General features: G+C 38.9%; 2 protein-coding genes across 5 annotated transcripts; both read right to left on the bottom strand.

Annotated features, from left to right (window-relative positions):
* Positions 1 to 355: 355 nt before the first annotated feature.
* LOC121393088 lies at positions 356 to 6,146 on the bottom strand. 4 transcript variants are annotated; one of them, XM_041574414.1, is made up of 4 exons: positions 5,786 to 6,085; positions 4,635 to 4,948; positions 3,828 to 4,483; positions 356 to 1,497 (listed from the first exon to the last, which is right to left on the bottom strand). In XM_041574414.1, the coding sequence occupies exons 3-4, from the start codon at positions 4,477 to 4,479 to the stop codon at positions 755 to 757; spliced, it is 1,395 nt and encodes a 464-aa protein (XP_041430348.1). In that variant the 5' UTR covers positions 4,480 to 4,483; positions 4,635 to 4,948; positions 5,786 to 6,085; the 3' UTR covers positions 356 to 754. The 4 variants fall into 4 exon arrangements, with proteins under 4 accessions (XP_041430348.1, XP_041430347.1, XP_041430346.1 ...); XM_041574413.1 differs by lacking the exon at positions 5,786 to 6,085 and adding an exon at positions 6,097 to 6,146 and having other exon boundaries at positions 357 to 1,497; positions 4,708 to 4,948; XM_041574412.1 differs by having other exon boundaries at positions 357 to 1,497; positions 4,708 to 4,948.
* A 4,682-nt stretch (positions 6,147 to 10,828) lies between these two features.
* On the bottom strand, positions 10,829 to 16,989 carry LOC108700683 (C-reactive protein). Its single transcript, XM_041575036.1, has 3 exons — positions 16,956 to 16,989; positions 14,387 to 14,453; positions 10,829 to 11,472 (listed from the first exon to the last, which is right to left on the bottom strand). The coding sequence occupies exons 2-3, from the start codon at positions 14,439 to 14,441 to the stop codon at positions 10,829 to 10,831; spliced, it is 699 nt and encodes a 232-aa protein (XP_041430970.1). The 5' UTR covers positions 14,442 to 14,453; positions 16,956 to 16,989.
* Between the last annotated feature and the right edge of the window lie 8,799 nt (positions 16,990 to 25,788).

The raw sequence follows: 25,788 nt of genomic DNA, 5'->3' as shown, positions 1-25,788 counted from the left end.
GTACACATAGAATAGAAATGTCACAATATAAGGCTGATTAGTAATTAATACACATAATTACTACATGGCAGCACAGAAACCAGTGCAATTAGCATCAGAATTTAATAATCAGCAAACCTGTAGCATCAGCTTATATTACAGCCAGGGAAGCTCATTTTATGCTGGATAATTAGTGACGAGCCCTAAGCTTAGCTTCTCAACAGCCAATCAGAGCCCACTGAGCATGTGAGTGTCATAAACACTTTCCAAGATGGTGACCCCCTGTGACAAGTTTGAAGTCCTGGATCATTGCTGCTATTGACAAGCTGAAACTTTACACTAGTGCAATAAGTTCACTATATAAAATATGGCATTTTTAACCATATTAATTTTTCCTTTAAAGGTGAACCACCCCCTTTAACAGCATCAGCCATTCACTGCACAGATTTCTTCTCAAACACAATAAAATGTGCTGATTGGTTGTTATCTCTATTCAATATGGGTAACAACATATAACAATATATCCTATTTCAGGGTCGCTGAAGCCTCTTGGGAATGTATGAATATGAATTTGAGCCCTGTGCATAAAATTGCAGCTCCAAAACCCCCTGTTATAAAGACCAACCATCTATAATATATTGCAAGATCGTACAAAATGATTTGCACAGTTGTTTTAAAGCATATTTTAATATGTATATATTTCTTTTAATAAACTAATAATTTGATTTTAAAAAATATATCCGAAATGTAAAAAGGGACCGATAAAAAAAAATATTTATTTTTTCCTTTTATTGGCTATAGATCCATGGTGTAGGGCAAATTTTTTTTTTCTGTGCACGATGTTGCGTCTGGGATCTTCCGTTAACTGGCGGGAAGGGTAACGTGGCAGAGTCTGTAAAGAAATACCTGTCCTAGTGGAAGAGTTTTCAGCTGTGCCTATAGATATAGGTGTAGCCAACGGTGGCTGTGAGTATTGCTGTGGTTTGCATGCGTCGCCAGTGCTTAGCTTGCTTGCTAGATTACTAACAGTTGTCACCAACTGAGAAAGAATCTCATTCCGTTGTTCCTCTACAATGATGTGTTCGCGATGAAGTGTAAGCAGCGAGTCCATCATCTCGGTGTGATCCCGTCGGAATTCCCGAAGTTCCTGCCGGACCGCGTGTAGCTGCCTCCTAAGACTTCGCCGGAATGCATCCTGACTCTGCTGGAGAAGCCGGTCCATATCGGGATAGACGGGTTCTTCTGAAGGCTGTTCCTCCCACTGCTGAGAAGAAGAGAACGTTTCTTGATTCTGATTATCATCTTCCTCTTGTGGCACGGGCAATGCAGCCGCCTCTCCTTCCTCTTTTACATTCAGAGTTGCTTCTTCCCTAAAGCTTTGCCATTCTTCATTTTCACCCTGGGGCTTTGGTTCTGCTGATGTCTGAGAGTCAGAGTAAAACGGAACCTCTGGGGTAATGTTTTCATCTGGAGACAACTGGGCTTCTGGCGAAACACTCTCCAGGGGAGACCAATGATCTATAAAACATAGAAGAAGATATATATAACACTGGCATCATCAAGGAAGAGTAAACCTTTTAAATACAGGAACTGTTAATATGATTGGATTTTGTTACAACAGCGCCACCTGCTGGTCATTTTCCAACCAGTCTGACCAGCAAATAGTCAAGGAAGTTGTCAGGAGAAAGAAAGAGGCTGCTCTGATTTTCTTCTGCTTAGGAAAAAAAATAGAAACCTTTCTCAAATCTTTCCTAAGCAGAAGAACATCAGAGCAGCCTCTTTCTTTCTCCTCAAAAAGAAATGGAAAGCCAATACCTTGTCTGCTACAAACGGGTGAATCCCAAACTTTATTCCATGGTGCTCACAACACTTCAATGTTCAAACGGGTGAATCCCAAACTTTATTCCATGGTGGTCACAACACTTCAATGTTCAATGAACATTGAAGTGTTGTGAGCACCATGGAATAAAGTTTGGGATTCACCCGTTTGTAGCAGACAAGGTATTGGCTTTCCATTTATTTTTGACTATTTCACTGGCGAGTGGCTAGGTGAGAGCCTCTACCCAATTCCCCTATCTGGACTTTAATGAGTCTTTCTTTCTCCTGACAACTTCCTTGACTACTTGGTGGTCAGACTGGTGGGAAACTGACCAGCAGGTGGCGCTGTTGTAACAAAATTCATTCATATTAACAGTACATGTATCCTTTAATATCTTGGAATTGAAAAAAATTTAATACTGAATGTACATTGCAAAAGTGCTTAGAATAGCCCCCTCAACAATTTTACATTCACATACATTACTTATCCTTTCAGCATCAGTTATTTCAGTTTTTTTCTGTGAGTCCAAGTGTAATCAAATTCAAGAGATCAGAACATCTTATAGTCAAAGCACTAGATCATTCATAGCTAAGAGAGCCTGGCACATAAACAACCCCTCCTGTCCTCTAAAACCGCATCATTTATATAAGCAAGTTAGTGAGCACTGGTAAGCGCAGCCCATAACTGAGCCCTCTATTTGCGTCTTCTGGTGCCACGACCTTCACTTTGTGCAATACTCCAGATGCAAGAGGAAGGGTTAGCGCTCATTCAAAAACCACTTGCATCTGGGCACGTGATGTGGAGTGTATCACCAAAAGGTGCCAATACAGGTATGGGATCTGTTCTCCAGAAACCCATTATCCAAAAAACACCGAATTACAGAAAGCCTGACTCCATTATAATCAAATAATCCAAATTTTAAAAAAAATGATTTCCTTTTTCTCTGTAATAATAAAACAGTAGCTTGTACTTGATCCCAGCTAAGATATAATTAATCCTTATTGGAAGCAGAACCAGCCTACTGGATTTATTCAATGTTTACATGATTTTCTAGTAGACTTGAGGTGTGAAGATCCAAATTACAGAAAGATTGCTTATCTGGAAAACCCCAGGTCCCAAGCATTTTGGATAACAGGTCCCATACCTGTACAGGGCACCCAACACTGGTCACTAACATGTACATATAAATGATGCAGTTTTACATGGCTCCGGGGGTCTCAGTAAATTAACACTTATAACCTATGTGTTTACTGGATATAGTGTTTTATGTAGCGGTTAATGTACCCTCTACTGTAATTTATAAAGATATTATAAGTCACCGAGGAGTTACATGACCATATAAAAGCACAATCACTATTGTGGAGTGCTCACCTCCCGGATAAACACGTTTGTTGTGTCAGGTGCTGTCTGGAAGACCCACTCCTGTCACCGGGTCATAAAGGGCTTGATAACGGGCCTGGTAGGCCCGAAACGTTGCCTTTTTGTATGATGTGGGGTTTCGATAAAATATTCAATAAATCAACCTGAAACACTACTTTTTTTAGCACATTCCTTCTATATTTAAAAGCGTATAGTGCAATGGCACACCTATTGTCTTCTTAGTCCGAATTCGAAAATACTCCATCTCAAACCTGCCGAGGTCACGTAGAACTCAATGGCAGTTGTCACTTTTTTTAAATGGACGATATCACGATCTGCGCTGGGTTTCAGGTGATAATTCAAAAAATTAGGAGTTTTCAGGCATAAAATCACGATTTTTTTTTTTTCACGATTTTATAGAATCTTTCCCCGCACCAAATTTTGTGAATTATTTTATTGATAACTAAGGTAAATTTGTGGATGTGAGTTTTGTCGAAGTTGTTGAAATGAAACAATGAGAAAAAGTTTGATTTTGGTTAATAACCCCCTTAAAATCATAATTTTACCAATGAATTTTGGGCTAATTAATTGACAGATTTATGGGTGGTAACTCATATCCCTATAACCATAGTAAATTCTCCTGGATTAATGGATAAAAATAGAAAGTTACCTGGACACTCATACGTGCAAGGGTCAGCTGAGTCAATGACTCCTGGAATTGCCTCGCCAAGGGGACATATAATTGCTTTGATCTTCTCTTCCCAATCTGCATAATACACATTCACGGCTGACCGTCTGCCAGCATGGCGCCAGTGTTTGCTCATTTTAGCTCTTACAAACCGTTTGCAGTCGGCAAATCTCTTTTTACAAGTGTCCATGTTTCGGATGCTCACGCCAAGGCAGTTGATGGCTTCTAGGATGCCGCGCCAGATCCGTTTCTTCTCGAAACTCGATGTCCTCGATGCATCGTCTCCATACAGTTTGCGGTAGTTCTCCAGAACTTTGGAGACCAACACATCATTTTCCTCCTCTGTAAACTTGATGTTCCTCAGCCTGTCTCTGCATGACACACTGCTACTAGTACCCTGATTTGGGTCCAAATATGAATTGGATTTCTTGAGCCAAGGTTGTCGGTTCCCCTTTGGCCCCTGGCGTTTCCTCCCTTGCCAATTTGTCCTTTGCTTAACTCCACTATTCCATGACTCCTTCGCTACTATCCTCTCATGTTGTTGTAAAATAGTCCCATCTATACCACTCCTCTGCTCTTCCAATCCACCAATTCTCCTATCTTCCACTCCAATCATACTCCATTCGTCTGTCATGTCTCTATCAGTTGAGAAATAGACAAACTCGTATTAGTCATATTACCTCTCTGACTCGACAACTTACCAACACTTTATAAAAACATAAGGAACAGCCTTAACAAACAGCACTCTTGCTCAGGGACATCACAGTAATTAACACGCTGTACAAAAACCTCTAAGGACTCTACGATGGCCATCTTTCTATATTATGGGAGGTCCAGCAGCTGATCTAGAACATTAGCTCACATCTGTGGCTTTGCCTGGTAATAGCTGCACATTCTCATATTCTTGCTGAGAAATTTCTTGAGGGAGCTCCAAGTGTGTGCTCTTGTGTCAACTTCTGACATGGAAAGGACTTGCTTGCTCAGGCAGCTCGTACTCAAGGCTCATTTTTAAGGCCCTGCAATTCCTTGATGGGAAACGTCCAATGGATTCACTTTGTTTGGAGTTTATTTTCAGGCCACAGAGAAATCTTTGCTGAGATACACTGACAGAAACAGAGTGTCAATGTTAGTGAGAAATTCGAAGGACTGCTCACACACAAATATTGCATACAGCTAACCCTAGTTTAATATTACAGATATGGAATCCATTATCTGGAAACCCGCTATCCAGAAAGCTCTGAATTATGGAAAGGCCGTCTCCCATAGACAACATTTTATTCAAATTCTCTGTAATAATAATAATAATAATAAAACAGTTCATTGTACTTTATCTAAACTAAGATATAATTAATGATAGATAGATAGATAGATAGATAGATAGATAGATAGATAGATAGATAGATAGATAGATAGATAATAGATAGATAGATAGATAGATAGATAGATAGATAGATAGATAGATAGATAGATAGATAGATAGATAGATAATAGATAGATGATAGATAGATGACAGACCGATAGATAGAAATAGATAGATGAAGATAGATAGATAGCTAGATAGATAGATAGATAGATAGATAGATAGATAGATAGATAGATAGATAGATAGATAGATAATAGATAGATAGATAGATAGATAGATAGATAATAGATAGATAGATAGATGATAGATAGATAGATAGATAGATAGATAGATAGATAGATAGATAGATAGATAGATAGATAGATAGAGATAGGATACACAGATAGAATAGCTAAATAGATAGAGAGTAGGAGAGGGGGAGAAGTTGATATTAAATGTGTTTTGCTCTGAGAAACCCAGTGTAGACCTACAGTACTTGCCTAGAAGTACTGGGCAGCCAGTGTGTATTTGCTATAAAAGTCCATGCAAGTATATATATATAATTATATACCATTGTGACTAGTGGAAGATACTGTACCTTTAATACTGACTGTTTTGTGTAAGTGACAGAAGTATTCAGGTTTCCTATATCACTGCATTGCTGTTGAGAGGAAGTGTCAGTAAAGAATCAGATGGGAAGTCTGCTAATAATTCTGCCCCTGTGATTCCTGCTGTTCCTGCCCCTTCTGTATTCAGTTCCTATCTGATCTCTCCATTCCCTCCCTCTACCACTGACATTGTCATACTGTGCCAAACTACATGTCCCTGCCCTAAACCCACACTGTCTCACACTCTCTGGCATCATCTGATTAGCGGGTCGCGAATTTAAAATGTTCAATTGCCACCTACCTCCCACAGCTGTACCCTTTGTCTATCAGGTTTTTTTCAGTGGGGTGGGGTTTCTAGCTCGGCCAATACAAGGCAAGCCCTAAAGGCACCTTGGGAAATGTAGTTCTGAAGTCTGCCGATAGCACAAGAATGAATTCCAGCGGAACTAAAACTCCCAGCATTCCGTGCAGCACGCTGGTCAGCTGAGGAAGCAGCGGCCAGTCCGGAGAGAGAGATTTTCCGCATGACTTTATGGTTCACACAGATCTTAAAATTCGTGACAGGGAGTTGTTAAAGAGACAGTACAACTTTATTGTAATGACATAAACCTCACTAACCAGCTGTTCTGTGGTGCTGACTATGAATAATGTCCCTTATCACAGACTTCTTTATACACTGTGACCATAGAAGTCACGTGTCCTGTTTGTATACATCTTTTTTTTAGCATTTAAACGGACTGACGCCATATTGCAGGTGTGTACTTGTAGAAATTCACCTACATTGTGCTAAACGTGATACACAGTCAGAATTTTTATTTCACACCTTTTTCCTAACTGGGGTTTCAGTGTTTATCCATTATTTATCGTTTTCCCCTTTTGTCGAGAATGTGCTTTAAATGCATACCTCCCAACTGTCCCTTTTTCAGAGGGACAGTCCCCCTTTCAGAGGGACAGTCCCTCTTTTGACAGCTCAACCCGCAGTCCCTCATTTGTACTGGAAAGTCCCTCTTTTCTCTGCACTGAACAGCCAGAAAAAGAAAAAAAGTTTCGAAATGAATTGGCTTTTGGCAGAGAGGCCAGTACAGCTAACAGGTGCAACTAAGATTCTTTGTAACAATTTTGACATAAGAAAATAAGTAATTTTAACAGTTTACATAAGGAGAAATATTTTCAAACTTTTATAACCTGCCAAACTTTGTAAAATGAACATGGTAATTAAGGGGTGTGGCCACAAAAATGGGCGTGGTCAAAAATTGCCGCGCTACATGACAAAAAATTTTTAGCCCCTCTTTTTACTTCCAAAATGTTGGGAGGTATGTAAATCGAGTTGTTCACTTTTGAGTTAACTTTTAGTATGACGTAGAGAGGGATATTCCGAGACGATTTGCAATTGGTTTTCATTTTTTATTATGTGTGGTTTTTGACTTATTTAGCTTTTTATGCTAGGGTCTAATTTACCATAACAACCATGTATTGATTTGAATAAGAGACTGGAATATGAATAGCAGAGGCCTGAATACAAAGATGAGTAATAAAAAGTAACAATAACAATGTATTAGTAGTCTTACAGACTATGGGACAAACTTATTAAGATTCACCAGCGTTACCGCTTTCAGGCATTTTACCGATTTACTAACGGGCGCAGATGTAACTTCGCTAACGAAAGAGACAGACGCTAATGCTCATTCACACTCTATCGCCAGACGAATTTTCGCTCTGTCGAATGGACGTTACTCTGCAAATTCACTAAGATGCGGATTTTACTGAACGTTACCTCTTTCACCAGACTTTCCTTCGCCAGCTCAGACCAGGCGAAGTGCATTGGACATAGATTTAGTGGAAAAAGGTTCTAAGTCCCAAAAAACGCTGGCATCATTTCTTTTTTTTAAATTTTTTTTTGGGTAACCGGGTTTCCCCATATGGAACACAGGGGCGATCCGTGGGCTGCTGCCGCCTGAGGCCACAACCCAGATGCCGCCCCCCTCTCTCGCTGCGCGCTTAAAAGTTTAGCGTTGGAGCGGGTCAAAAGGGGATGCATCGCTAGTGCAACGAGCGCGTACTGCGGTTTCTGCACTAGCAGAGCCGTATTTCCAGTTTAAAAAACGGAAATTTGTCTCTTAAATTTACAGGAGGTGGCTTTTTGCCTCCCCTTGTAACTGGCCGTTCACTGCAGCCTGAGGCAAGGTGCTTACTTTACCTCATGGCAGGAACGCCCCTGATACATAAACAATACAGTGGGCTCATGTGTAGGGCATTATAACATGCGTAGTTGGAGTAAATTTCCAGTCCCAAACAACTGCGCATGTGCCGAAAGTCTTTCGGCGAAAAAGAACGAAGACAGAAGATGGCTGCCGTGAATTCCGAGGCCAGAATCTGCACACAGGGGTGAGTAAAAAATGAGGGGCATTTGCCCGGGGGGGGGCAGGTAGGCTGGGGGGAGAAGGGAGGGTGGTCTACCCAGGGTAGGGGGGAAGGGATTTTTTTTTATCACGGGTTGAATTCTCCTTTAAGAAATCACGAAAAAATCGTGGTTTTTTTCTAAGAAAAAAATTGTTTAACCCCCTTAAATATTGCACTGCTGTGCCCTTCTTTTCTTAATTTGCAAGTAGTTTGCATTGCACACAAATATTAGCAAATAGCGGGCAAATGAAATGGATGTTTGTGTAAGTATGGTCAGTGTGCATCGTTGTTGTATAGCAATAAAGCACTGGGGCAGATTTACTAAAGGGCGAAGTGCCCATCGCTAGCGAAAATTCTCCAAAAAGACAATCCGCAGGGACATCGGCAATTTACTAAAAGGCGTGGAGGATAACTTGCTAGCGAAAGAGCTCAGCACTTACAATGTTTCACATCCTGAAATTTTTTTGCTCAAGAGAACGATCATTACTCCGCAAATTCACTAAAGTACGAATTTTCCACTAAGTTACCCTTTTTGCCAGAGTGATGAAGCTACTTCCTCCTCAATCTTATGTCAGTGACATCATATCCTGTATGCTGAAAAGTCATGAAAAAAAGACAAAATGCTGGTGTTTTTTCACATTTTAAAGTGGGATTATGTTTAAAAGTTGTAACTGTTAAATAAATTATTTTTTAAAAAAAAGTGTTTGAGGGGCATGCCACATTTGTTTTAGGGTGGGCTCATGCCTAGGACATTAGAGGATCTCTTTTGTCTTTATTTTGGACATGTGTAATAATAAGTGGCCACTTCAAACATTTGCAGCAACATCTCTAATAAAGACATATATATGACCTATATGTACCCACCCTATTCAAATTGACCTCAGCATAAGTGGGTTAACGAAGTTTTGCTAGAAAGAAAGTAACACTAGCAAAAGTTCTTTATAAAATGCTCGCGCTGGCAAATTTTCGCTGGCGATACCTCGCTACTATTGGTCTGCCGAGGTGCAACTTTGCATTTTGATGAATAAGCGTATGCGCTGCCAGTGCTTGAATTGGAGTGAAAAAAGTGGAGGGGTGCTCTGTGTGCTGAGCATAGCGCGGCATGCTAAAACAAGCCCCTCCCACAACCATAAGCCACATCCATTGTTATAATAAGCCTCACACACCAATGCATTCTGGTTTCACCCACTTTAAAGCGAAGCCATTTTGCTATTTACCTTTTGATATTTCCTTCTAATTTCCTGCACAATTTGATGCATAGATTTACGTAAGTATGTGTTATCTGTAGGGACCCCAAAATTAAAATTGTGAATTTGTCTTTGACAATTCAGCTTCTGCAAACACAGCACCTTGCCTATATATTGTGTGTTATAACATAGCACAACCTCATCATATTTTATCTTACCCAAAATTATTTCCTTTATATCATTCTCTCACTATTCCTTAATCTGCTGCTGTTTAATACCTTCATTTTCTCTTTTTGATTCCCCTGTTTTCTTCTTCTCTCCTTTTCTCTATAACCCTCTCTGATGCCTCCACCTTCTTTATCTGTTTAACGCTTCTCTATCTCTTCTCTACTTCTCTCCCAGCAATCTTTTCTCTCCTTTCTCCTTTCTTCTTCTGCACAAAGTGTTGTAAGGCGAAAATTGACACCTAAGTATATCAGCTCCACTGACGGTAGTTTTGCAAAGATAATTTTTGCGAAAACTTTTTTTTTTTCCCCACCACCACCAAGTGGTCCTTTAAAGGAAAACTATACCCCCCAAACAATGTAGGTCTCTATTAAAAGATACTGAGTAAAACAGGTCATGTGTAAAACCCTGCTTCATGTAAATGAACCATTATCATAATAATATACTTTTTTAGTAGTATGTGCCATTGGGTAATCATAAATAGAAAATTGCCATTTTAAAAAATAAGGGCCGCCCCCTGAGATCGTAAGATTCACTGTGCACACATACAGACCACATGTAAGGTCACATGAGCCAATTAACAGACAGAGTTCTGCCTTTTGCTTCCTCACTTCTTCCTGTTACAGTTAGTGTTGTAGTATTTCTGGTCAGGTGATCTCTGAGGCAGCACAGATAGAGTCACGAAATGGTGGTTCAAGGCAAGAGATGTAAAAGGGCAATATTTATGTAAATATATATTCCAGTTTGGTAAGATTCTTTAATATGTCATTCAATTTGATATAAACTATCTGTTGCTTAAGTATTCATTTTGGGGGTATTGTTTTCCTTTAATGTAGCACAGCTGAAATTTTTGTAATAAAATAGAGTAAGTTTGCTTGAGAGATAAACATTTTTTAATGAATTGATCTACATCCCATTTATTTCTGCACCCATTAAACAGGTATTTAATTTGCATGTTTATTTATTGTTTAATAAATCACACAGGGAAGAATTAATTATTCACACAGGGAAGAATTAATTATTCATACAACGAGACACGGGATAGAACTAGTACTCGATGAGGTGTGGGTTTAGGAAGGCAAACATAAGAGAATAAGATTATTAAGGGAGGCTGTTAGATTGATTTTAAGGGATTCATATTGTTATGTTAGAAGACCAAAGGTGTAATATCCTGTAAGATCTTCAAGGCAGTTACTGAGTCATTTATGCCTGGGGATGTCCTTATGTAGGAACATAATTACAATATTCAGGTTTATAATTAATTTTACATACTTGTGGAAGTATAATGACTTCACCTTTTGTTTCATAGTATAAGTTATACCAATTAATTACATTGCCAACCATGCCCCTATTATAAAGAACATCCATAAGTTCCTGAGAGGTCAGGACTCTATCCCACATGTGAATATCACTTATCTCTCCTACGAAGGACTGAGAAACATTTAACCCACCCCCATAATTATCCTGTTCCTGTCCAATGATAATGATGGGTCTGGCACCGACTCTGTACCCTTTCATAAATATCTTTCTAGGATCTGGATTTCCATCGACCCAGACAACCACATCTCCAGTCAGAGAATCCCAGCTCACACAGATGCTCCTCACTTCTGCAGTGCGTGGTATACTGAAGAACAAGTCTTGGTTGCCTATTGATACAGAAAATGTGTTTTGTTTCTCCTGATACAAGAGGAAGTCATTGTCTTTGTTTGCTGTCGCCAAAGAGAAAAGTGTATAATCTCGCGTCAGTGCTGAATGTGATTTCAGACAAACTGTAATGCTTTCAAAAGGACCATTTTTCATCGGGTAAAGAACCACATAAGATGAACTGGATTCTTTGGGGATGAAAAACACCTTGCCACTCATATCTGCAGAGACAAAATTTAGAAATTTAGAATGTAAAGCAAAATTAAAAAAAATAATAATCATCAACTGTTATTTGTATATAAGCTACACTGAACTACCTGGTAACAATGTTACAACTGACTTTTAATTTTACTAATCTATGTTATTGAATTTCTATTCAAACCTGACTAGAACATTCATATTCCTGGACATTATGGGGCACATTTATCAATGGTCGAATTGAAAATTTGAATTCAAATTGTCAACATTTTTTCATGGTGCAGGGATCGATTCCTGCAGCCTTTCGGGGAAAAATCTCAAATGGAGCTTGATCGAATTCAAATCGAATTTGAGTTTTTAGGTCAATTAAATTGGTCCACGTACTAAAAATTTTTATCAATAAATTTTGACTAGTCAAATTTTTAATTTATAGGAGTGTATGAGTTTTAATTCGAAATTTAACCCTTGATAAATGTGCCTCTATGTTCTGCTTATTTATAGGGGATCTAAACTGAAATATAAATGGATTCAGTTAACTCACGCTTCTACTATGAGCGCCTTAGTAGTTTACATACATTTTTCTGAGATATTTTCAGTTTTACATTGATAATAGGATTTGGATCAACTGAGATAGGCTGAATTCAAAAAATGCGCGAGATGCATTGAAAGTGCATATCAACAGCTGGAGGCTTATTTATCAAGTCTCATTTTTCGTGGTTTTTGAGGTTTTTGAAACCACGACTAAACTCACTTTCTCTAAAACCAGGAATGTCATGAAATAAATTAAAAAATCCGAACTGAGAAAGCACAAATGGAAAACTTGCAGAAAACAAGTTGTTGCACAACAACTATGACTATTTCATATTGTCACACAAAAGGCAGCATCAAAAACACCTGAAAACCTCTAAAACCACAAATCAAACAAAGATCTGCCAATTGAAAAAGGGACATATGCCATTGACTTCAGCAGGATTTAGCTGTTGTATTTTCATATTTGGAACTGTCACAATTTTGTTGAATAATAAATCCCTAGTAAGTTGAGCCTTTTCCCTGGCTTTTTCCGATTTTTGGCTTCAAAAAGCCCAATCTTAAAAATAGAGTTGGCGTTTTGTAATTGATTTGAGAAAAATGCAAAGAAAAAAAACGGACTCAGAAAACCTTAAATAATTGGAATTATTTTTTAAGGAAAAAAAACACAAAAAGTCTACAGAAAAAAACTGACAAGTAAAAGCTGGTGTGGTTGTATAGAAGTCTCTAACAACTTCACTTATTTATTTTCCCAGTTTTCAATGAAAAAACAAGCAGGAATATTTATTTTCTTAAATAAACTAGCATTCGAGAAAAAAGTCTAACAAGTTTTGACGCGTTTTTATTTCTCGTCCGCATTTTTTGCACCAACTCATATTTTAATAAATCTGCTCTCTATGTCACTAACACTGCTAATATCTCAAAAACTGCTAAAAAAAATTATAGTTTGGTTAAGATCTCCTTTAAGAAATGAAAAGCTTATTTACCTAACCAACATTTCAGTATGATGTTGTCACTTAAATGTCCAAATCACTTTTTTGTTCAGCAACTTTCCATTTTAACAAATTAATCAATATATGAATGTTAGATTCCCAAGAATTTGTTTTATTTACAGTAATTTTGTTTTCTATTTTTAAAGTGATGGGACTAAATCTGAGCCCTTCCCTCCAGCCCCCCATCATTTACTTGTGTGAAGGTCCAGCATACCTTCCTACATTGCTTGTTAAAGTTTAAGATAGCCTAAGTTCCAATGTGAACATTGTTATTCTGACATAGGTATATATCTGGGTTGGAGGGTTCAGTTATAGAAATCATACATGGATATTTTTAAAGTGGTGCCAGCAGGAATTTACTAAAACTCAACTTTTTCTCACTATAATTAAAACAATTGGCCAAACTCCCAAAACCGAATCGTACGTCAAAACGAATCATGCAACTCTTTTGATTTAATGCTTGAATCATGCAACTTTTTTAAATGTGTCGTCTGAAAAACGTGACTTTTTCAGATTATTGAACAAAAACAAGCCCAAAACCCTCTTAGATCATAAATGCAAGAAACATCTTCAATATGTTAAAGGGATATCTGCCATTGACTTTTACATGATTTTGACAGGTTTTGGATTTTTTGCAGCTTTGGAGCATAATAAATCTTGAAAATTCGTTTTTTTCCTCAAAAAATTTACGTTTTTCCCCTCGATAAGAAAAATTTGAGGTTTAATAAATAGGCTCTTAAATATCAGAAACAGGGATGTAAATGTAATAGCAAGTAGGTTTGGAGCCAATTTTCATTTCTCATATACAATTTTAAAATATTTATGAAGCTTCAAAATTTTCTGGTCAAAGGACAAAAAAAATCATATTTTTAGAGGGGAAAAAACAAATTTTTTGAGATTTATTATGTTCCTAAACTGCTTAAAATCCAAATCTGAAAATCCTCCAGCTAAAACCTGTCAAAATGATATAGAAGTCAATGGCAGATGGCCCCTTGAACAACTGGAACATGTTTTTTACTTTCATGATTTTCAATAGTTTTGGCTGTTTGTGCTGATTTTTGCCCAATAATCAGATAAATTCTGATAAAAAAAACTTTGCATGATTTGAATTGATGCTTGATTTTGTTGTGGCTTTTTCTCGCACTGATCATATCAAGAATAATTATTAGTAAATTAAGGGCATTCGGGTTTAGGAGCTTGGTCACATTTTAAAAAAATAAAATAAAGTGAGAACAATTGAGTGAGTTTTAGTAAATAAGCTACTAAACCAGTATCTGTGTGTAGAAGGGTTTTACAGTTATCTAGTTGGGCTTTTTTGTTTTGATATATAAGAAAACAGTAAACAATTATAATGATCATGGTGTGTGTATAGTGTTGGTTGTCTCACTTCATGTATATAAAAGAGACTGAAACTCACCCTTCTGAGTCAGGATTCCAGAAGCACTTGCAAGAATTAATATCACAACAAACATCTTCTCGATTCTCTGTATGGGGTAAAGAAAATATATATTAATTGTTACATAACAGACCACAGACTTTTGTATCCAAAATACAGACTGGTGATACCGCAAGTGCCAATTCTAGGACTTATCATTTTTGAAGGAGTACTTATTTTTAGGAGGAATCAAAGGCAGATGGACATAGCAATATCATCAACAAATAATGGCATTTTGTGTACATAATTAACAACTTATGTATCTTGTTTTCCCCATTCCTGATGTACTCTTTGGGCTAAATATAAGGGATAAAAATAGTGGGGAAAAGGCATCCCTAAATAGTTTCACCGGAAAGAGTAAAGAGAGCTGGGGGTTATTTATCAAAGTCAGAATTGATCTCAATATTTTCTGCTACAAACTCTGATCAAATCCGCTCTGTTTTTTTACGCTTATTTATTACTACATTTTCCCCCGAAAATTTGCTTTGGTGGAAAAAAATCAGATTTTCACGATTTTTTCAGATTTTTCACAATTTTTTGGGATTTTTTTCTTGTGCAACTGATCTGTTCTGTATCTAGTCCGTTTGATTACCCGTGTTTGACCCAGCCTGTTCCTGACTATTCTGCATTCTGTATCCTGACCCTTGCCTGCCTACGACAACTCTTCCTGCTTAACCCCTTGATTGACAACCCGGTTTGACCCTTGCCTGCCTGACGATTCTTGATATCTTCCTGCCTCGACCTTGCCTGTCTGACGATTCTCTTGCCTGCTCCATTTGTACCGTGACCTTCGGCCCAAAAGACTCTGCTATCAGCCATGCCCCTTCGCCAGCCAGAACATCTCGCCTTGCATCCCTCGTTAAGTCCAGGTGGCACCCAAGTAAGCTGAGGGCTCCTCCCGAAGCCCAACGGTGGTCACACTACTGGTGAAGCCGAGCCGAGACCAGGGTGCTTGGCATTTGTTCTGGTATCGGGTGCCGGCCGTGACACTTACAGAGCATGTGTTATCTAGATGAGGTCAGCAACCCCAATTTGAAAGCTAGAAAGACTTAGAAGAAGGCAAATACTGTATATACTCGAGTATAAGTCGTCCCAAGTATAAGCCGAGGTACCTAATTTTACCTCCAAAAACTGGGAAAGCTTATTGACTCGAGTATAATCCTAGGGTGAGAAATGCAGCAGCTTCTGGTAAGTTTCTGCTCCCATTGGAGGTGCCGGCGTCTCGTTTTTGGATACCGACCATTCATGGATGCTGGCAAATATTCTTGGAGACTATTCTTGGACGCCGGTGACTATTCTTGGACGCTGGCGACTATTCTTGGGCGCGGCGACTATTCTTAGACGCCGGCGACCGTTTTTGCGCTTGACCCGAGTATAAGCCGAGGTAGAGTTTTTCAGCATATTTTGGGGGCTGAAAAACTCGGCTTATACTTGAGTATATACGGTAATTAAAAAGCTGTAAAACAGAAAAAACTAAGTCCAGTTGAAAGGTTGCTTAGAATTAGCCATTCTATAGCATACTAAACGTTAAACCAAATAACTTTAAATAAGGAAAAAATTCAGCAGGAAAAATGTCCAAAATTGTCACATGTCATTATTCTAACAACCTAGTTTTTAGATCCCAGCAGTCCTCAACATAAATCAGTAAAACATAAACAACAATATACCTGAACCCCAATGTTTTCTGGCAGTAAAAAGTCTCTGATATTCAGTCACATATCTGACAATATATATATAGGAGCGATTCATGGAAGTTAGTCAGATACAGCCCTATAATTCCATCCTTTAATTTGCCAACTACAATACAGAATTTCTCAATAACTATAGTTTGGACCTACCCCAACAAAACCATCTGTATGCATGGGTGTCCGCAGAGAATTTTCCAGGGTGGGGCAAGGAGGCATCTGTGGGCGGGCCTGTGAGATAGGTGGGTGTGTCACTGCCATCAGGGGGTGGAGCTATGCCACTGCGATCAGTCGATCGCCGGGTCAATCATGGGAATCCTGCATAGTTTCCCTAATTTGAAAAACCATCCAGGAAGTTTTGACCCGGGCAACCCTTCAAAATACCGGTTGTCTGACAAGTGGCAACCCTAGTTCACACAAAGATGGCAAAGTGGCAAGTTCATGTATAAATACCCCCAGAACTCACAAACAGATGGTACAGTGGCAAGTACATACATAAATACCCCCAGAACTCACAAACAGATGGTAAAGTGGCAAGTACATGTATAAATACCCCCAGAACTCACAAACAGATGGCACAGGGGCAAGTACATGTATAAATACCCCCAGAACTCACAAACAGATGGTAAAGTGGCAAGTTCATGTATAAATACCCCCAGAACTCACAAACAGATGGCACAGGGGCAAGTACATGTATAAATACCCCCAGAACTCACAAACAGATGGCACAGGGGCAAGTACATGCATAAATACCCCCAGAACTCACAAACAGATGGCACAGGGGCAAGTACATGTATAAATACCAGCAGAACACACAAACAGATGGCACAGGGGCAAGTAATTATATAAATACCCCCAGAACTCACAAGTACAAGGCTGCAGACTGCAATAGATAGGGCTTTCCTTCCTTCGTTTTCTCCCGCGCTGCAATCTGTGCTACTGGCCAATCAGATGCTCCCTGGCTGCTCTCTCTCTCTCTGTCACAGCTGAAGTAATACGCACTGGCAGCACCATGACAAGGGAGGGGGGAGCGAGAACCTAGGGAAGGAGCTAAAAGAAAACTCTGCTGCACAGAAGAAAAATCTTCGAGGGATTGCGACAGAAACCACAGTAAGCTGGGGCCAATGAACGAACAGGTGGAAACTTATGTGCACAGTCCCGGGGGGGGCACTGCCCCCTCTTGCCCCCCTCTGTGGACGCCCATGTCTGTATGTGATACTCAGAAAAGAGATTCCTCCCTTCAATAACAAGGAAATAAAACAAGTTTCTGTTATATATTTAACCGCCTGATGTTCAAATAAATGTGCAGTTTCAAAGTAACTGTCATAGAGACATTGACTCACTCTATAAATTATGCTGTTAAAGGAAAACTATAACCCAAACAGTGTAGGTCTCTTTAAAAAGATATTGCATAAAACAGCTCATGTTAATAAACCATTTTCATAATAATATACTTTTTTAGTAGTATGTGCCATTGGTTAATCCTAATTAGAAAATCGCCATTTTAAAAAATAAGGGCCACCCCCTGGGATCGTACGATTCACTGTGCACACAAACACACAGAATAAAACATACATATTTCGTCATATGAGCCAATTAACAGACAGACTTCTGTCTTTTGCTTCCACACTTCTTCCTGTTACAGTTAGAGCTGCAGTATTTCTGGTCAGGTGATCTCTGAGGCAGCACACAGACCATCACAAAATGGCGGTTCAAGGCAAGAGATGTAAAAGGGCAATATTTACTTAATATATATTCCAATTTGGTAAGATTCTTTCATATGCCACTTAATTTGATATCTGTTGCTTAAGTATTCATTTTGGGGGTATAGTTTTCCTTTAACAGATTCATGATTTTATTTCCAATGTGCATTTACAACAGTCTGGTTTCTGTGGTTCAAATTACCCTTATTGATTTGAATAAGAGACTGGAATAAGAATAGGAGATAGTCTGAAAAGAAAGATGAGTAATAAAAAGTAGCAATAACAATACATTTTGTAGCCTTACTGTAATAAAAATACCTGGTGGTCTAGTGGTGCGGTGGTGTGGACGGCTGCCACGCCACCGCGCTCCTTCTCCTGCCTCCAGCGCCGGCGCCATCTTGGTATCTTAGGGCGCGCGCGGCGCGCCTGCGCGCCTCTTAAAGGTACAGGTGCGCTGGCGTGATTACGCCAGCGCGCATTTGCGCACATTTTGACGCGAAATTTGAAAGTATTTAAGGCCCATTCATACTCCTAGCCAGTGCCCGTGATAGAACTTGTTTCTAGTGGTTCCTGAGCCTTGTGCAACTGATCTGTTCTGTATCTAGTCCGTTTGATTACCCGTGTTTGACCCAGCCTGTTCCTGACTATTCTGCATTCTGTATCCTGACCCTCGCCTGCCTACGACAACTCTTCCTTCTTAACAGAAATAATATAAGTTGATACCAATTACACCATTACTTGCCTGCGCCACTGCTTCTGTCCCATTTAGAAGCCAATAGACTGCAATTTCTGTAAAGGTTGTGGACAAAACAGGCTCAAAACCGCAGAAGCTTTGCTGCAAGGTTTATTCAACACAACATGTTTCGAGCATTGTGGCTCTTTATCAAGTGTTCACAGGTGCACATCATACAAAAGACTTTAAATATATTTGACTCCTCCCCTCCACCGTGATAGGTAGATAAATTAGCTTAAAAAATTAGTTTAAAAAAAGCCAAGGTCATCAAAGGTTACTGCAAAGGGGGTTTGTTCGCCTAACCTCCATTTCGATACAATCTTATACGCATCAATTAGTATTCCCTCCATTAGTGCCAAGTGTCCATTGTTATAAGTCCATATAAAGTGTCCATTAAAATCCATTTGTTACACTTTACCCCCTTGTACTGCGATCAAGCCTACAAGAAAGAGTCCAGAATTGCTTCTAGTATTCACATACATGTGATCAATCTTTTGTATACTGTAGATTGAGCAATAATTGCACGAAGACATAATATTTCGTTTACCTGCCTCTATAGCGATACTGCCCAATTTCTCTTACCACTCTGTAGTGCTGTAACTGTAGATTCTTGTTTCTATTCTAATCTGTACCTAAGGGCAGCCGCATTTCACTGGATAAGATACAAAGTTAAATTAGTACACAGATATAGCAACATAGTATATTTATACACATTTATTCTAGGACTGTAACTTAAATGTTACAGAAAACTTGCAACACTCCATTGGTCATTCATACCTGCTGGGGCTAAACTATTCAGTTTCTTTATCCAAATTGCTTCCTTCTGTAATAATAGTTTTTTAACATCACCTCCTCTTTGAGGTGGCTCCACCACCTCTAGCACCAACCATTTTAGCTGGGACACATGGTGTTTGTTTATGTTAAAATGACGTGAAACAGGGGTGTCATTTGCTGTGCCATTTTTGAAATTATGAATGTCCCCTTTATGCTCCTTAATCCTCTCTTTAACCTTGCGTATTGTTTGGCCCACGTATACTATGCCACACGGGCATTTTAACATGTAAACCACATGTTCTGATTCACAAGTTGCATATAGCTGTGTAGCTGAATGTTACTTCCCTTTGTCGGGTGTTGTACTTTATCCCCTTTTATAATAGATGGGCAACAGACACAGTTTAGACAAGGGAATGTGCCCTTAATAGGTTTACCTTTAAACATTTTCCGCATTCTGCTTACTTTTGGTTCCGCAGGACAAAGTATATCTCTGACTGTATAGCCCCGTTTATAACAGAATAGTGGTATATCTGTGGTGGTTTTACTTAGGGCTTTGTCATTCTGTAAAATAGGCCAACATTTCTTAACAATTTTTTCCACATTTTTGCTATGTCTACCATAGAGGCTTACCAAAGGGATTCTATTATTTTCCATTTTTCTTTGTTTTTCAATTAATAATGTTTCTCTAGGTATTTTTTCCACCTCCTTTGCCACGGAGGTCAGTCTCTCTTTCTTATACCCTTTCTCTGTGAAACGTTCAATCAACTCTCCAGCGGCTGTCTGATACCCGCCTTCCTCTGAAGCAATTCTCCTAGCTCGCTTGAATTGGCCCTTTGGTATGGCATTAATGCATTTTGGATTGTGGAAACTTGATGCATTCAAGAGGTTATCACGATCTGTGCTTTTCCTATACAGATCTGTGCAAATTTTATCATTCTTTAATGTTAATTGAACATCTAAGAAATTCAGGGATTTTATTGCCACCTCTTTGGTGAACTTAATTGTGGGGTGGCTTTGATTTGCTTCTTTCACCATGGTGTGGAATTTCTCTATGTCTCCTTCCCAGACTACTAGGATATCATCCACATATCTTTGATATGTTACAATATGTTTTTTGTATCTATGTTGCAAAAAGAATTTATTTTCTAGATGGTGTACAAATAAATTGGCAAACGCTGGGGCAACTGCCGCACCCATCGATGTCCCCTGGGTCTGCCAATAGTACTCCCCCTTAAACCTAAAATAGTTATTTTTAAGAACCATGGTAAGGCAATCTAACAGAAAATATATCAGGTTGTTTGGCAAATTAGTTTCTAGTAGGTACTCTTCTACACAACTTATACCTTCCTCCTGTGGAATAGACGTATAGAGGCTTTCTATGTCTATACTACACAATGTGCAGTTTTCATTTACCCCTTCTAGTGTATTAATTTTCCTGCTTAACCCCTTGATTGACAACCCGGTTTGACCCTTGCCTGCCTGACGATTCTTGATATCTGCCTGCCTCGACCTTGCCTGTCTGACGATTCTCTTGCCTGCTCCATTTGTACCGTGACCTTTGGCCCAAAAGACTCTGCTATCAGCCATGCCCCTTCGCCAGCCAGAACATCTCGCCTTGTACCCCTCGTTAAGTCCAGGTGGCACCCAAGTAAGCTGAGGGCTCCTCCCGAAGCCCAACGGTGGTCACACTACTGGTGAAGCCGAGCCGAGACCAGGGTACTTGGCACTTGTTCTGGTATCGGGTGCCGGCCGTGACACTTACAGAGCATGTGTTATCTAGATGAGGTCAGCAACCCCAATTTGAAAGCTAGAAAGACTTAGAAGAAGGCAAATACCATATATATACTTTTTAATAAAATATGACTTTTAAAAAAATCACAATATTTTTCAGAATTAATTAAACCCCGAGGATGGAAAAGTCAGAATCTGAAAATCTCAGACCTGCCGAGGTTGCATATAAGACAATGGGAGAAGTCCCAGTGATTGATGTGTGCTGGGTTTTGTGCAATAACTTAAAGTTTTCAGGTTAAAATTATGAAAAAACTGAGAAAATCAGATGGAAAATCTGAAAAAATTTAGAAAATCTGATTTTTTCCCGCAAATTTTCGAGAAAATAAAATAATATATAAGCATAAAAAACCCAAGCAGATCGGAGTTTGAAGCAGAAAATATTGAGATAAATTCAGACTTTTCAGAATTTATTAAATCCCGAGGATGGAAAAGTCAGAATCTGAAAATCTGGCATCTCAGACCTGCCGAGGTTGCATATAAGGCAATGGGAGAAGTCCCAATGATTTTTTGATGTGCGATGGGTTTCGTGCAATAACCTAAAGTTTCAGGTGAAAATTACGAAAAAATCGAGAAAATCAGATGGAAAAATCTGAAAAAAATTGAGAAAATCTGATTTTTTTCCCGCAAATTTTCGAGAAAATAAAATAATAAATAAGCATAAAAAACCCCAAGTGGATCGGAGTTTGAAGCAGAAAACATTGAGATAAATTCGGACTTTGATAAATAACCCCCTAGTTATAGTATTTAGCAACAGGTCTGTACTGGTTCCTGACGATGTTGTAGCAGAAGTCCAATCAATTCTTTGCTAGCCAACATGGTGTTGACTGCCTTAAGATGCTGAGCATCAGGGGTAAAGGAACCGTCTAGAAGAGAGCGAAAGCTGCAGTGGGTCATATAAAAAAAATGAAGATTTTTTTATATGTGTGGGATATGATAATAATGGTCCACTAAATAGGACATGAAAAGGAAGAAACTAATGGTAAGAAAGGGTTTTAGAAGATTTAGTGATAATGGAAGCAAATCAAAAGAGGGACGATATGAGATCAAGAGAGTCATATTGGGAGGCACATTTATCAAAGGTCGAATTTTGAATTCGTCAGTTACCCCCCCCCCACTTAAACACCCATAAATTCAAAATTCGACCAATTAAAATTTATTATTAAAATTTATTTTTTAAAAATTTGGTTGAATTGAAACAAAGCAAAAATTAAAACTTGATTTGAGTTTTTTCTCCTCGAAAAAAAAACCCTGAATGTCAGGAAGGCTGCAAACAGCTCCAAATTGATCCCTGGACCTCTCCCATTGACTTAAACAGCAATTCTGCAGGTTTTACGTGGTGAACAGTCTAATTCAAACAAAAAAGGGGGTTAAAGCTGCTGGGAACAAAACTTCAGGATCCTTTGCTGTGACTACTGGCCATGGACTGACCCCAGACAGTTTATTTGAGCCAGAGTAACTACGGACAGTACAACACAGAACTGGGACTGAAAATACTGAAGAGTTCTTGGAACTGTGAGGAGTTACTGATGTGACATCAGGTATCCACTCATCTTTAAAGGACAAGGAATCCCCCCCCCCATTAAATGTAACTTTCACAAAACAACTGTCTGCCCTAGCCCATTAGCAAATGCCATATATCCTCTGCATGTGTCTTTCCGACAATCCCATAAACCTCACATTAGCGTGCAGAAAAGTAGCTTACCGTGCAGATTTTGAAACATACTTTGTGGGTGTGGGGGTGTGTGTAGTCTAATTCTGAATCCCAGACAACTTACATTACCAGAGCTGATGTCACCCAACCTTTGAAAAAAATTCTTGATTGTTCAGACTCTAACGGGGGAATCAAGCATATTCGTAACACTTTGGGGGCAGATTTATCAAAGGTCGAGGTGAATTTTCGAAGTTAAAAACTTCGAATTACGAGCTATTTTTTGTGTACTTCGACTAGGGAATAGTCCAAATTTAATTAAATTTGAAAAAAACTTTGAAGTTCGAAATTTATCATGTACTGTCTCTTTAAAACTTCAACTTTGACCATTCGCCATCTAAAACCTGCCGAAGTGCAGTTTTAGCCTATGGAGGACCACCTAGAACCTATTTGGAGTCAATTGGTGGACTTTGAGAAATCAAAGTTTTTTTGGGGAAAGACTTCGAATCTAATGCTCTATTCCTTCGATCGTACAATCCGAATACGGACCATGGACTTCACTTCAGTTGGTCTTTTCGAATTCGAATTTCGAAGTACTTTCAATTCGAAATTTGACCCTTGATAAATATGCCCTTGGTATGTGGAAATGAAAGCCATGTGAAAACTTTCTATATTCTATAACAGGGAATGATTTACATGTGTATGTTAATTGGCTGGGGTTTAAGGGGATACTGTCATGGGGAAAAAAAAAATTCAAAATGAATCAGTTAATAGTGCTGCTCCAGCAGAATTCTGCATTGAAATCCATTTCTCAAAAGAGCAAACAGATTTTTTTATATTCAATTTTGAAATCTGACATGAAGCTAGACATATTGTCAATTTCCCAGATGCCCCAAGTCATGTGACTTGTGCTCTGATAAACTTCAATCACTCTTTACTGCTGTACTGCAAGTTGGAGTGATATCACCCCCCTCCCTTTTCCCCCCAAGCAGCCAAACAAAAGAACAATGGGAAGGTAACCAGATAGCAGCTCCCTAACACAAGATAACAGCTGCCTGGTAGATCTAAGAACAACACTCAATAGTAAAAACCCATGTCCCACTGAGACACATTTAGTTACATTGAGAAGGAAAAATAGCAGCCTGCCAGAAAGCATTTCTCTCCTAAAGTGCAGGCACACGTCACATGACCAGGGGCAGCTGGGAAATTTACAAAATGTCTAGCCCCATTTCAGATTTCAAAATTGAATATAAAAAAATCTGTTTGCTCTTTTGAGAAATGGATTTCAGTGCAGAATTCTGCTGGAGTAGCACTATTAACTGATGTGTTTTGAAAAAAAAACATGTTTGACAGGATCCCTTTAAAGGAGAACTACAGCCTAACTATAAAAGTAGGGTAGAAATGTTGTTCATCATGTTTTGTGTTTCTGTACCAGCCCAAGGCAACCACAGCCCTTTAGCAGTAAAGATCTGTGTCTCCAAAGATGCCCCAGTAGCTCCCCATCTTCTTTTCTGCTGATTCACTGCACATGCTCTGTGCTGCTGTCACTTACTGAGCTTAGGGACCCACTCACAATATACAGTACACATAGAATAGAAATGTCACAATATAAGGCTGATTGATAATTAATACACATAATTACTACATGGCAGCACAGAAACCAGTGCAATTAGCATCAGAATTTAATAATCAGCAAACCTGTAGCATCAGCTTATATTACAGCCAGGGAAGCTCATTTTCTGCTGGATAATTAGTGACGAGCCCTAAGCTTAGCTTCTCAACAGCCAATCAGAGCCCACTGAGCATGTGAGTGTCACAGACACTTTCCAAGATGGTGACCCCCTGTGACAAGTTTGAAGTCCTGGATCATTGCTGCTATTGACAAGCTGAAACTTTAGCCTCGTGCAATAAGTTCAGTATGTAAAATATGGCATTTTTAGCCCTATTCATTTTTAGAATTTAGTTCTCCTTTAAAAGTTCCCTGCTTTCTCACTAGAGCTCCTGAGTTAAGGGTAAGTGCACAATGGTCTTACTACACTGTTTGCTGGGGGACTTGATTTTAAATGCACTAAATATTTAGAATGACAATAGTGTAGGATTCACGTACAATGAGCCTTGACGTGGCACGTGAGCTTACATCTTTTGGCCAAAGTGTGGTGCTAACGCCTCATTTTTTGTAATAGTTATTTTCAAATGCAAACCGCTGGCTGGCGAATTTTCTCTTTAACTTCTAACATGTTATAGAATGCCCAATGTTAAGCTTTTTAATTAGTTTTAGTTAGTTATTTATTTATTTAGTTCGGATGGTGTCAGGTTGGCAAAACGCAACCAAGTCAGTTGCAGTCGCATGGGTCATAATATAACGGGACTGTTACAAAAAATCTGATCTGACACAACACAACTGTCAGATTCCGAACACTGCATGCTGCGTCTTCGTTCAAATCTGATAAAAACTGAAATGATTTAGTGCCTCAACCTATGAATCTTTAATACATACAGCACATATTCCTATCTACCAGGTTAAATGCCTTTTTTTGCATCTCAAACCATATTATCTAATATGCAAAAAAACAAAGTATGTTATCCATCCCATTGTGTAAGCTCCATTCAACAGCCATTATTTTGTTTGCATTTCTAATCATTTTTTATTTATCTTTATGGGGGAGAACAAGTCTGTAAATAGGAATAGCCAAGAAATGAGAAAGGATTCTGTTCCTACAAGGAGATATAGGGGCAAATTCACTAAGATCCGTAGTTGCGCCAGGCGTTACTTCGCTAATTCACTAACGTGCACATTGTACTGAACGCTACCTTTTACTCTAGACTTCCTTCGCCACCTCAGACCAGGCAAAGCGCAATAGAGTCGATAGGGATTGCTTCAAAAAAAGTTCAAAATTTTTCTAAGTCCCAAAAAACGCTGGCGTTTTTTCTATATTATGGGTGATAGGCTGAAAAAGAGCGGAAATATTTTTCCAAAAATTACGTCCTTTGTGAAAATTTGCCAGGCGTAAGGGTGCAAAGTAACACTAGCGAATTTACGCCAGCGTTCG

The sequence above is a fragment of the Xenopus laevis genome, chromosome 8S, assembly GCF_017654675.1.
Source record: "Xenopus laevis strain J_2021 chromosome 8S, Xenopus_laevis_v10.1, whole genome shotgun sequence".
NCBI lineage: Eukaryota > Metazoa > Chordata > Amphibia > Anura > Pipidae > Xenopus > Xenopus laevis.
The sequence above is the reverse complement of the archived record's forward strand: the minus strand, read 5'-3'. Positions and strand labels throughout refer to the sequence as shown.